Below are 13,015 nucleotides of genomic sequence, written 5' to 3' on the forward strand. Positions count from 1 at the left end.
AAACCAAAAATGGCTTAGCTTGGCACACTATTTGATCACCTTTGCGTGACCGTTAGTATTTGATATGACAATAAAACATTTAGAAGATCAATCTTTCAATAAAAATACCAGGTGATAACAGGGGTATTGTTTAAATATAAAAAACAGAAGAGTTTAAAATCGGAACAAAAAAAACTCTTCTGGGGCCGGTTGTTCGAAAGGCGTTTAGCTAAACGGTGGATATATAAGTTCAAAATGGAAAACCAAATTATCTATTTACTGAACGACTGAGCTTAAATATTTCGATGTAAATAGTTTAAGTGTCATTAGAAGTACATATTAAATGCATAAGGTTCAGTATTTCACAAGATTTATTAGAGTATGTTTAAACTTTGGCTTAAGCTAAACGTTTAAGCTAAACGCCTTTCGAACAACCCGCCCCTGGTGACGTTGTGTACACATGCAGATGTAAACCAAAAGGAATAATACTGACAGTATAGTTTTGTATGATTATCGAACAAGTTCTTTCGAACCATATCTTAGTTGTAACCGTGTCAGTATTTCCACGTAACTTTATAACAAACCATACTCTTATTTTAATCAGGTTATTTAGTAACCATTCATCTTAACGCTTTCTGACGCGTATTGACGTCTAAATATTGGGAGAGAGATTAATGAAACAAATGAAAATACATAATGGAATAAAGAGAACTCCGACTTCGTTACAGTTCAAAGTTTCAAAGTATTTTACGGACCATTTAACTCAAGCAAAGTTACATTTTTTAACCGTTATATACTTTTAACCAAACAGAAGATGTTATTATGCTTTTACATGCTACGCTATCAATTTAATTTCTTCCTTTATGTTGTTCATTCTTTAATTCCCTTGGCTGCCAGTTCATCTAGAACTCTCTTGAGGTAATCTTTATCGGGGTAACCAAACCTAAAATAATCATTCAATAAGTTCTTTGAAATTTTGAATCGCGATAATGGTAATTTTGCACGTATGTTTGCCCAAAAGAACATTGTGAAAAGTTGATTTGCACTGATACTGGTCGGAGCTGGCTCGATCGGCGATATTTGGATAAAATGGGGCCTGTGTTTATGGGAGCATTTCATTTCGCTTGCAGGGATAAAGATTTTTTACAACGCCTTTAATTGGCTTTGCGTTAATAAGTATACATATAAACAGCCTCTTAATAGAGAAAATCACAGCATAGGAGACGAAATGAGCTCTAAAAAATTTACCCTAAAAACTTTATAAAATAGTCGCCATTATACGTGGTCTTTAAAATTTAAAATGGAGTTGTATGTTCTTCATCGACTTACAATTTTATTTATATTTAGCTGGGACTGAAAACATTTTAACTGACATACTTTGCTGGTCCTCCTGATAGGCTTGTTTTGTGATGAATATCATTCCAAGTGATGACACCTTCCATTCCACTTGTCGTCGAACGACCGATTGTGAACGTTAATCTCTGGTCAAACGCTCTTTTCAGGAGCCCGAGAACTTTTCTACCAGTTTTGTTGTCGGGCAGATATGCAGTCCGAGTTATCCCAAAGTATCTCTTGCCAGGAGTAGGATGTTCTGATCCTTGAACACCATTTTCAAATTTGTAAGTGATCGTAATGGTACCACCACACGATTCATATCCAGGTAACTTCATCGAGGTATTACTTACAAACATCTTTCCTGGAGGTTGGTTGCCTGTGAGAAGACCGTAAACCTCGCCACAAACTGGACATCTCTTCTTATCATCAAATGCCTTGTCAATGCATTCGGTACAGAACGAATGACCGCATTTATGCAGGGTTTTCTTCTTTATGAAATCGGATAAACAAATAGGACATTCGTTATCTTTTGATGTTTTATTATCAGCATCGCCTGGATTTGAATCTGAAAACAGCGCATTAAGTTGAAGTCAATAATTCAGTAAAACCTACATACAAGTCTCATCCTTCAGATTTGATTAGGTCTTAGATTAGGTTTATAGTTGATTATAGGGTTAATCTAACTTAAACTAAACCTAATCTGAAGGATTAGACAAAAGTGTTAACGCAACGCGAGTCATACATGACAATTGTTAGGACAGCTAGCATCTTGATTATGTTTTTTGCTCGCCTAACTGGGAAAATCATTCATTGATCATGAGTGAATAACTTACCATCTTTCGGGGGGGTTCCACCTGCAGCTGCCCCGGCATAGGAGAGAAGTTTTCGTGGTTCGCTTCCGGCAGAGCTACGTCCTCCTAGGTAAGCACAAAACAGAAATATATATTTTCTCAAATGCGTTTTAACAATAACAGCAATGTACTGAAGAAACATTTTTACTGTTTTTTTTAAAGAGTATTAAATATAAAAATCTACCAATATGATTGAAAACGAAATTTGCAACCACTATACCTGTACTTCTACTGTCACCACTTTGATGGGTATAACTACCGCCCTGATAAATGGTCTTCTTGCCCTGATCACGCGGTACTGGGGTACTGGGTCCAGGCCAGCTAGCAGTGCCTGTAAAATTTATTCGCTGTCTTTCATCATCATTGGCACTTTTCTTGCGGGTCACTTCGATCTTTTCACGTTTGATGGAACCGGGAAATCGTTTCTCTATTTCTTGTGTAAACGTGCGATTTGTTTTAGATTCGATGTTGACAAAATGAATTTCCTGTAGAGGACATGGAGACATCGACTTCTCTGCAGCGTTTGCAAAATTCCAAACTGCATCAAAAAGAACTCGGGCACAGGTATCAACAGGCACCTTGTATAAACCAGAACCGATTGCTGGGATTGAAATACTTCTTGCACCGTTTTGGTTTGCTATACACAAACTGTTGTACATAGCATTGTATAAATAATGCACAGCTGTATTTGATGAATGTTGACTCCATATTGGCCCAACCGCGTGAACAACAAACTTACAAGAAAGCCGTCCAGCGAATGTGATTGCTACTTCCCCAGGGAAAAAAGGTCGTTTACCTCTTTCCTTCATTATCGCATCACTTTCGTCTTGAATTGATCTTCCTCCGGCCTCCACTATCGCTCCAGCCGCCCCACCGCCGTGCTGAAGGCGATCATTTGCTGGATTCACGATTGCGTCCACGTTTTCCTTCGTCAAGTCACCTTGGTAGACTGACAATTTAATATTTCCGGGTAAATTACAGGAGAGCATTTCGGTTAAAGAAACCGGCGTTTCCTTCCTTGAACGGTCACTATCAGGATTGGTACCACTAATTTTACTTTTCAAAAAACGTTTGGCTTCCTCGACTTTATCTTTCTCACCGTAGATTACCATTTTATTCGGTTGAAGACAGTCGATTACAACTGAAAATTTGGTGCGAGCCTCAGAAATAATGTCTTTTTTGTCCTTTCCTTGTATTTGTAAATCGTCTTGGTGCATCTTTTGGTGTTGTGATTGATAAAAGTCAATGAATTTATTCACTGTTTTCGTAAAAAGCTCCTTATTCACATCTTTGCCAATGAAAAACTTCAAATTACAATCAATCTTCGACTTAACTTCAATACTGATTTCTTTACTAACATTTTCAAGCTCTTGAAACTTTTCATAATTATACTCCATGATATGACGAAGGGACAATCGACTGATAGAGAATGATTCGTCCGGTGCTTTACTTTGCACTGTATCGTTGGATGATGTGGGAGAGGAATTCATTTCCCTTGGTGATTGATCAGAACTTCCATTGCCGCCTTGATCAATATTTTCTCCAGAACCTGAAACCAAAGAAACAAGCTTGCTCCCCGCGGCATACACTGCATTCCAGGGGCCAGTTAAATACCCACTTTCGATCTTAACTTTCTCTTCTTTCAAAATTGCTTTAAAATTTTGTTTCTCAACCTTTTCTTGAAAACCAGCATTAAGCTTCACTTTTGTTTCACTGAACGGTGCTATAAAATTTAACCCTTGACGATTGTTATTGAACTGCTCATGGCGGGCATCTTTCCCAAATAACTTCTTCCCAGTACCACCAGCGTCATCTTTTTTATCCGTACTGTCGTCATTATGTGTGATGACTTGGCTACCAGGTATCCATGACCCATCTGGTAACCAGATTTTTGAAACACCTTCATGTCCAACATTCTCGGTTGGCGTCTATGGAGGATAAGGGAATTTTATTCACTTCATTTATACTACATCGTTTTATGGAATTTTGATGGTTTCAAAAGCTCTGTCAGTCAGAGGCCTGTCATTTTTGTGTTCATCAAGTTTACTAAATCAGTTTCTTGCAAACTCAACTTGAATATTCAATTGAGATTTGGTTCAAGTTTAGTTTTCTTTCATAAGACTATTCTAATATTGTTATCCAGTACACTTACAGCCTGAGGCTTACATCGCTCCACCTTCAGTTCTGTCCCGCCAATCTTGAGCTTTTTACCCATTTTTGATCCTATTAAACGTGGACAAGACGCTTCTTTTAAATTTGAGATTGGGCATTTGGGCCAACAAAAAAGTCTATAGCCAAAGCCTCTTTTTCACTCATTGCAAAAAACAACTCCTAAGTCTACTGCTGCGAGTGCTTGCATCTAATTCATCAGCACGAAAGCATGAAAAGCCTCGCAGCTAGCTTGCGAATTCGCCATTGCGGTGAGTGAAGAAGTGCCTTGAAATTTCTTTTTATTTAGAGTACGCGCGTGCATGAGATAACGGAAGAGAAACATTTGGGATCGAGAGTGAAACAAAAAATGGTTATTAGACTAGTCGCAGCCTTTTGCGCGATATATTTTAGGTTTGCCTTGGCTTACGGGTTAATTTGGTAAGAAAAGTATTGGATTTTATCATGAGAGTGTACTGACGAAAGTCACAGAATCCCTGTCCAGGTTCCTCTCGCATATATGGTGCATTATATGCAGTATTAACATGGTATCTCACCCATACTCATCGAAGCACGGTGCAAGACTGGGAAAGAGTCGATTTAATAGTCTCACTTCCGCTGTTCAGCAGTTCTTCGAAGTAAAAGTACGAAGCGAATTTAGCGAATCCGAGCGGTGTGAATAAAGATAAAAATTACTGTATCGTCATGCAATACGTCCTGGACGTCTTAATTTTGACTATTACCTTAGGAACAAACGTCAACGCTGATATTTATGCATACACTGAAGACTGAGACCTCGAATAATATTGAATTTATGCATTCGGTTTCGAAACTATGTTGCGAGACATCAAAGCATTCTGCTCCGGTATGTGTAATCATATTGCATAATGCGACAGTTTACAATCTTACTTGAGGGTATATCTTTACTAAATTCAACGAGAGCATGGTCTTGTCCACCCGGACAGACATACAACTTTGAGACGTCGTCACTGAACTTGGCGGTATTTCCCTCCGTTTGAAATTCCTTTTCAATCAGATCTCGTAACAGCTGCGAAACTCCGGAGACTTTGACCGTCTTCTTTTCATCAAAGTGTTCATCCTCGCCCTTCTCAGCCATGCTAAACCACGATTTTAGGCAAGAAATTCTCGATATATTCCAATTAGGCCATGCACACATATCCGCACGATGTGCGACTTGAGAAATGAAACTATAGACACGTAATTTATGCGATTCCTGGAAAAACACAGCGGGTGTTTTCCTGGTAAAATGAATATTCAACGTTGTGATATTCTTTGTAAACGAAACCAAACATAAATGCATACCGTACACGGTTTGTTAATGATATAATCTATCACGATGTAAAACGTGTCTTTTCTTTGAAAAGTCGCCAGGTTTTTTCTTATTTAATTCCGAGAAAACTTTATTCCCGGAAGAACAATGAAGTAATATAGCATTCATGCATATCATATTGCAAATTACAATAACATAAATAAAACTCGCATATTATCACTTTCGATTTTGAGCTCTTTAAACCCAATCGTTGGCGAAACGTTACGTTGACTTCACGTTCAGATTATGAAGATTCGGATGGTAAATGTATCATTCTATAAGTTGTAGCATGCGCCAAGAAGATACTGTCATACAAAATGAGTGTTTCGTCAAATAACGAGGTACGTAGACATTCTTAGACTTAGTTGTCCTATGAATATAGATTTTCGCTTTTAGGAAGTCGACTGGTGTTGTGTATTATAAATATAATCATGCTCACCTATAGTGGCAATATTATATCACAAAACAGCACTCTATTTAACTTGGGTAATTGAGGTATTTAGGTATAGTAACGACAAAGTGAAAGATTATATTTCAAAAGCATATTATATCTAATATATATCTTCGCACACAGTACTATACTCAATACATGTAAGAATATGTGATGTGAATATGTTGTGATTTAGGCTTTTCCTCGTGTTTTAAAACCGGTAGTTAGAAAAAGAGTTTTATTCAGGTTACATTCAGCATTAGATCACAGAGAATTTTCAGGATAATTTTACATGTGCCTGCATAACGTTGAGGTATCACGTATATTTGTCATTTCGAAATGATTATGAAATCGACTTTGAATGAAACAATGACGCAGCTTGTATCTTGTAACGAATAAAATGCGAAGTTTGCATCTTGTAAATCGTAAACTCACCACCAGAAATGTTCATCGAACTGATTGATGATTTCATTGTATGGTAGCCTAATAAATTTCTCCCTTCCGCTACCTGTATACCCGCTTGACATATTACCAACACGGACCCATGACACGAGAAACCTCAAATCCGTTTCAGATTACGAAATAACCAAGTATAAAAATTTAAAAAGGGGTTGGATTTAGCATATCGTAAGATTTAGTATGCATTTTGTAACTTGTTTGTAAACACTACAAATTGAAATAATTACCTCTAACTCCACAGTCCACATGGTTGCCTAGCGCGTCTAAATTCAAACCCAGTGTCCTGTTCAGTTTAAACCATTGTGGTTATACTTCACGGTCTTCACCCAGCCATGGTTCAGCCAACAGCTTAGCTAACGATCTCATCACCCTACAATATAACAAGTCAAAACAATGAATTCAAATAGTTTATTCGTCTCTGAATCACGGTGTATACAGCAAGGTATAATAGAAATATGTCTCTATCAGTACTCAGTAGATTCGTGTACCAATAACAATATGCTAAGTTTCGAATCGTGACTGAAACGATGCATGCGACTACATATTACTAACAAACAATACAGTTTAACATGTAGTGTTGCTTTGTATAGTTTGGAAGAGTTTTTGTGACTGGAATTCCTGAAGAAGTAACTGAAAAGCAAGTGCATATCCACTTTCAACAGACTAAGAACGGTGGGGGGGAAATTGAAAGAGTTACATTGCTCAGCGGAGGAAAAGCTACGGTTGTTTTCACAGATCCAAAAGGTTCGTCCGGGTTTCAAATAATTTAAAGCAACAGCTCAATCGTGTTTCATAAATTACGAAGTACGCACTAATGGCTATTTTCCACTGTGCATAGAAAGCAGCCCTAACTGTGAATTCTGAATTTGCATGGCGGAAAAGACAAATCGCCAGGGTGGAAAAACTCTGTTTAAAGAAATTCTGTTAACTAACATTTTTTCTGTTTAGTCGCTAGGGAAGTTGTAAAAAGACAGCAAATATTGAAAGGAAAGGTAGTGGAGGTAAAATTCTTAGGGGGAGAAGCAAAATCCAAAGTGGAAACGTTTCAAAACGAAGCAAGTTCAATTGAAACGAGAGCTAGGACAATTTTGGTTACTGGACTACCAACGGATGGAGTTACAGAAAAAGGCCTTGAAATTCATTTTCAAAAGAAGAGAAATGGAGGAGGTGATGTGAAAAAGATCACATTATTACCAGAAGGAAAAGCATTTGTGGTCTTTGAGGATCCCGAAGGTTAGTATAATCGACCTGCTTTAAGTTATCACTGCATTTCCCCTAAACCCCGCGTTTTACGGGTTTATATCTATTGATACGGAATGATTGCTTCATGCATGAAATGAGCCTGTAGGTCAAATAAACATAGAGTGGAGTTGTACGCATATATAATTATAACCATGCTCATGCACCTATAGTGACAATATTATATCATAAGACAGCACTTTTTAATTGGGCAATTGAGGTATTTAGATATACCCAATATAAGCACAAAACTAAATTATGTCTGCCTTCAATTTTGTTTCTTTCCTAGTCGCCAGAGCAGTTGTAAACAGAGAGCAAATATTAAAAGGAAAAGTGTTAGAGATAGAACTTATGGAAAGGGAATCATTAAAAAAGGTGAGAAAGTCAAACAAAGATAAAAGTTTAGGAGGAAAGACAGCGCGAACAATCTCGGTTTCTGGACTTCCCGAAGACGCCACGGAAAACAGCGTTTACATTCATTTTCAAAAGAAGAGGAATTCTGGTGGGGAAGTTGAGAAAGTTGAAATTTTGGGAAATGGGAAAGCAATCGTCACCTTCGAAGAGCCTCGAGGTGGGTGTAATTATTTCTAAAAATTCCTGTAAAATAATTCTCTTACATGAATACAAATGTTCGTTTGCTTACGTACGTATACCAACCTCTGTAAAATATGTCTGCATGCATCCACATACTTTTACACATATAACAGATAATCAGAGGTAAGTGAAGAACAACTGAACTTATTTTATGTTCTTTCAGTTGCTATGAACGTTGTCAATACGACTCAAATGACTAAGGAAAAAGTTCTCGATGTTAAACTAGCTGAGATGGAGGAAAGTGAGGATGAAGAAATGCCAGAGAAAGAACCTGGAACAATTCATATTTCGGGTCTCCCAGAAGGAACGACAGGAAACAATATTCATATCCACTTTCAAAAGAAGAAAAATAATGGAGGAGAAGTTAAAGAAGTTAAATATTTTCCTGAGAAGAATGAAGCAGTAATTGTCTTTGAAGATATCCAAGGTTGGTCAAAGTATTGATCGGGAAATCTGATGGCCCGTCGCCGAAACGAAGACTTGAATTTTTAAACCTTTTCTGGTTTCAGTGGCGAAGAAAGTCATCGAAAAAGAGCAAGTGCTTCATGGGAAGAAATTGGTTGTGAAACTTCAAACGACAGACACAGGATCGAGGAGCGAAAGGCTGGGGAGCGATGAAGAAGAAAGAAAGTCCGATAAAGAAAGAACAGTTCTAGTGTTCGACCTTCCTGACGGTACTACAGAAAATGGCGTTCATATCCACTTTCAGAAGAAAAAAAACATGGGAGGAGAAATTGAAAAGACCGTAATTTTGCCAGGAAATAGAGCTGTGGTTGTGTTTGAGGATTCTGAAGGTGAATATTATTAAAAAAAGTCGTTTCTAGAAGATAGCTTAAAGGGTAACCCAGGGTACAAAGGTATCATCTTTGTGAAAGGGGGTGATGAAGAGGTAATAATTTTGGTGTTATCTCATTTTGCTTTGCAGGATAATGACTGTACGTTGTAAAATATTTTATTAAATATTAACTTCTCATCTAGTGGCAAGAAGCGTGGTCGAAACTCCGCAGCAAATGAAAGGAAAATGTTTAACCGTGATTCTTTTGAATAAAGAAAGTTCAACGGAAACGAAGAGAAGACAGGAAGATGAAACCAAAGAAAAACCGGAGACGGAAACAGAATTGGAATCAACAACTTCAGAATCTGTTGGTACGCCAGAGATTAGCAGAGGCAAAATGGACGATGCAGCATCTGGAGTGACTAACTTGAATGACGTCAGTGATTAACTTTTGCAAACAAGTTTAATTATAGTTCTTTTAAAGAGTTTGTTTAGGTTTTACCCAGCCTGAAAAAAACCAGCAGCTAATAAGGGAGTGTGTTCGTTGAACATTGAACTGCTTGAAAACTTATCTGTAGACATAAAGATAGCTAGCTATTAAATAATTCAGTTGCAAACCCTAGTTGCCGAACCACCATTAATGACAAGTTGACTGAAGAAGCCCCACGTTGGTCTCTAGTAAACGAGTTTATTTAACGTTTCATATGCATCTTGACATAAGCTTGATTTACAGGAAGACGGTGTAGGATTATATTGTATCAGTATCCTTTCTGTACCAGCATTTAAGTTGTAAAGAATATTAACGAACCTTGTGTGGGTTTTTCTCTTTGATTTTTTAGATCGATCAAGTGTATGGCAAGGTGACTGCTTCCGTCAATCCTGTGATTATGTCGACTGGGTTGGAGCAGTTTTGGAGCAACGTTTTTAATATAATTCAAAAGTCTTGCGGGGTACAATGCCACGTTGCATCTTTCGGAGTTCTTGTAACAGGCAGTCTCAGTCAAGTAACAAGAGCTGGAGAAATACTAAATCTTCAGTTGAAAAGGCACCGTCAAAATGGCTCGAATTTGAACCAAAGCGACGCGAATTTCAACCAGCCTGAGGCGACAAAATCAAACCAAATGGGAAGGACTCTTAGTCCAGGTGATCCAACTCCTGATCATGACCCATACTCGAGTTTAACTCCTTCCAACCAGACATTCAAACCATATGACACTGCCAATATTATTGACAACTCGTATCAACGAGGATATTTTGAGAGCAGTGGCAATTCTTTACATTGGCAACCTCAAGACCAGTTTTATCAGGGCAACACTATAAATCAGCCCTCAAATCTTCGGCAACCAGAGTGGATGAAAAAGGTTCAGAATGACACGCATTACAGCAGCGACAACAGTAGATTCAGAGGTGGACATCTTAACCAATATCCATACCCAATGAACGAAATGAAATACTTTCACCGCCCACCACCTGGATTTCCACAGCACGCCTATTTTCAGTCCCAATTTGGGTTTGGACCCCCACCCAACACACCTCCTCAGTACACAGCCCGATCCCCCAGTGCAGGTGATACACCTTCAGACGTTACCAATCGAGAAAGGGCTGAACACCAAACCACAAATCACCAGCACGGAAACACACCGCCGGAAGTTGAAGGTACATCTCTAAGCAGTACCGTCTTTAGCAACCAAGTAATGTCACCAAACAGTGCTAGAAACTTTCATCAACATGGCTACAATCAATTCAACACAACTCCAAACCACTTTGCCGAACAAATATTAGCAACATCTTCCGCTAACGAGAAACCAGTTTTGCCAAATGGTACGAGCGATGGTACGACAAACTACCAACCACCTGGAAGAGCCCAACAACCTCTAAACCCTAAAACTGCACCTGAAGGCTCAACCAAACCTAATAACCAACATCTCTCATCTTCAAATAACAAGCACAGCCGCCCGTTTACAAATCCAAACGTTCATCCTCCTACCTCAATCAATCCCAGTGACAATGCTGGCTCGCCTTCAGACGAACAGCCAGACACCCACTTCGAAAATGTATCGTCAGCTGGTGACATAACTCCTAAGTCACCAACTAATGACCAAAAAGTTATAGTAAGTTCCACCACGAAGAACCAGGATGAATCAGACCCTGAAGCTATAACAGAAAGTCACCAGCATCCATCACCTTTAAGCAACAGCAATCCTGCCGTGTCAAACCCACTGGTTTCCCCTGATATCGGCGCAAACCCACAGCAAACGAACAACGACCAACAACCGGAAACGCCAGAACCTCCCAGCGATGAAGTAATCTCAAACAATTCCAGTAACAAAGCTGAATCACTGTTAAATGAGCGGCCCCAAAACTCGGATACCACAATCCCGAAGCTACCAGATGATGATCAAAAAATGACACGAAACACACCACCACCGACAAAGAAGATGAAACATCTCTAAACGCGAAACCAGTGGATCATGATGAAAAACCAGCAAGCACTTCAGATGTCACTAAAAAATTTCTGCCACCAGATAGTGGTGACCAGAGTGACTCTTCCTCTGGTTACAACTCAACGAACTCCAAGACAGAAGAAGTTTCTGGTGAGACACCTGGCTCAATTACTGTGAAACCATCTAACCCAGCCGAACAAATTTCAAACAACCAGCCACAGCACAACCAACAACAAGCCACGGAAAATCTCAACAACAAACCTTCCTGTGATACGTCAACCTCTGAACCTCGATCCTCGACAGAAACAGATAAAAATTCCGGCAAAAAACGGACCCCTGTTCCTGCGCCTAGAGTAAAGCCCAAACAAAGTCGTCAAAACGCTGCGAATTTTTCGTCGAAGCCTGAGCAACCCAGACAAGACAGTCCGTTGCTAAATGAAGCAAGCAATGACTCGACAACTGATGAACAAACCTCTACCAGCCGAGCAAGTAATGGTGATGACAATAATGAAACAACGGAGAAAACAAACAAGTTGGCTGATGAAGATAACATGGAGGACGAAGTGGACTAAAATAAAAAATAATTTTAAGAACAAAGAACTCAGTATTTTGAAAACGTTATTTCTGTAAACGTGAACATTGTTAAAATGCCTCTCAGCTAATATCGTCTATCACATTTTTTCGCAGTGCATGCAGCATGCATGATTTGAAAAACAGCTATACTGAAATTAAGGATTCTCGTCTCAATATCTTTTTGTCGCTTCCAGATAACATGTGCATGTATTTAACATTATTTTTACGGAAGATAGATGATTGTTTCTTTAAGGCGTCAGTTCGACGCTTCGATCTCGCATTTTGCCTGGGGGAATAAATTATGTTTAATGATATTGAGAAGTTGAAATACGGAAATATAGCTACATATTTGGAAATACGCTTTATTGTCCATTATTAAAAATGTCCAGAACTTGTCATAAGTATTGTCATATTTCACGGTCATATGCAGGAGAATCTCGCATGTACAAGAGGTTGCTGAGAATTTAACTTGTTTTCGTTTTTAGATCTAACTCGTAAACTAAGCTGGTCGAAGGAGCCATCCACCCGCGTTGCAGGATTTACTTTATTATAGTTTGCTTTTTGTTTTCACACTCCTGTGCTTGACCAATTCGCATTGTAAATTTGACGCAACCTTTTTTAGTATAGCTTCACCTAAAGATGAGATTAAATTACAACCAGAGAGTCAGGTAAGCTGCATAGAAAAATTGGACTCAGGTGCCCGGGATAAAGGGTACATTGGTGTAATAAGCACCGCGTGAAAGAAATATATGGTATTCGTCGACAATAATTATTAGAATGCCGACTTCTTGAAAAATAATAGTAACCTCCATGTACTTCCATGAATGAGGGAAAGGCAAAAGATGTACATTTGATAGT

The 13,015-nt window shown here is 38.6% G+C and overlaps 2 protein-coding genes across 2 annotated transcripts; one reads left to right on the forward strand and one right to left on the reverse strand.

Moving 5' to 3' along the window:
• Nucleotides 1–270: 270 nt before the first annotated feature.
• On the reverse strand, nt 271–5,734 carry LOC114522487. The gene is made up of 6 exons (XM_028543178.1): nt 5,223–5,734; nt 4,318–4,388; nt 2,386–4,093; nt 2,148–2,231; nt 1,357–1,879; nt 271–922 (listed from the first exon to the last, which is right to left on the reverse strand). The coding sequence occupies exons 1-6, from the start codon at nt 5,632–5,634 to the stop codon at nt 850–852; spliced, it is 2,871 nt and encodes a 956-aa protein (XP_028398979.1). The 5' UTR covers nt 5,635–5,734; the 3' UTR covers nt 271–849.
• A 68-nt stretch (nt 5,735–5,802) lies between these two features.
• On the forward strand, nt 5,803–12,542 carry LOC114522486. Its single transcript, XM_028543176.1, has 8 exons — nt 5,803–5,984; nt 7,123–7,276; nt 7,481–7,765; nt 8,061–8,342; nt 8,529–8,792; nt 8,875–9,159; nt 9,344–9,576; nt 9,980–12,542. The coding sequence occupies exons 1-8, from the start codon at nt 5,961–5,963 to the stop codon at nt 11,591–11,593; spliced, it is 3,141 nt and encodes a 1,046-aa protein (XP_028398977.1). The 5' UTR covers nt 5,803–5,960; the 3' UTR covers nt 11,594–12,542.
• The last annotated feature ends 473 nt before the right edge of the window (nt 12,543–13,015 follow it).

Source organism: Dendronephthya gigantea, unplaced genomic scaffold (assembly GCF_004324835.1).
Source record: "Dendronephthya gigantea isolate DGI-Jeju-01 unplaced genomic scaffold, DenGig_1.0 000023F, whole genome shotgun sequence".
Lineage (NCBI taxonomy): Eukaryota > Metazoa > Cnidaria > Anthozoa > Malacalcyonacea > Nephtheidae > Dendronephthya > Dendronephthya gigantea.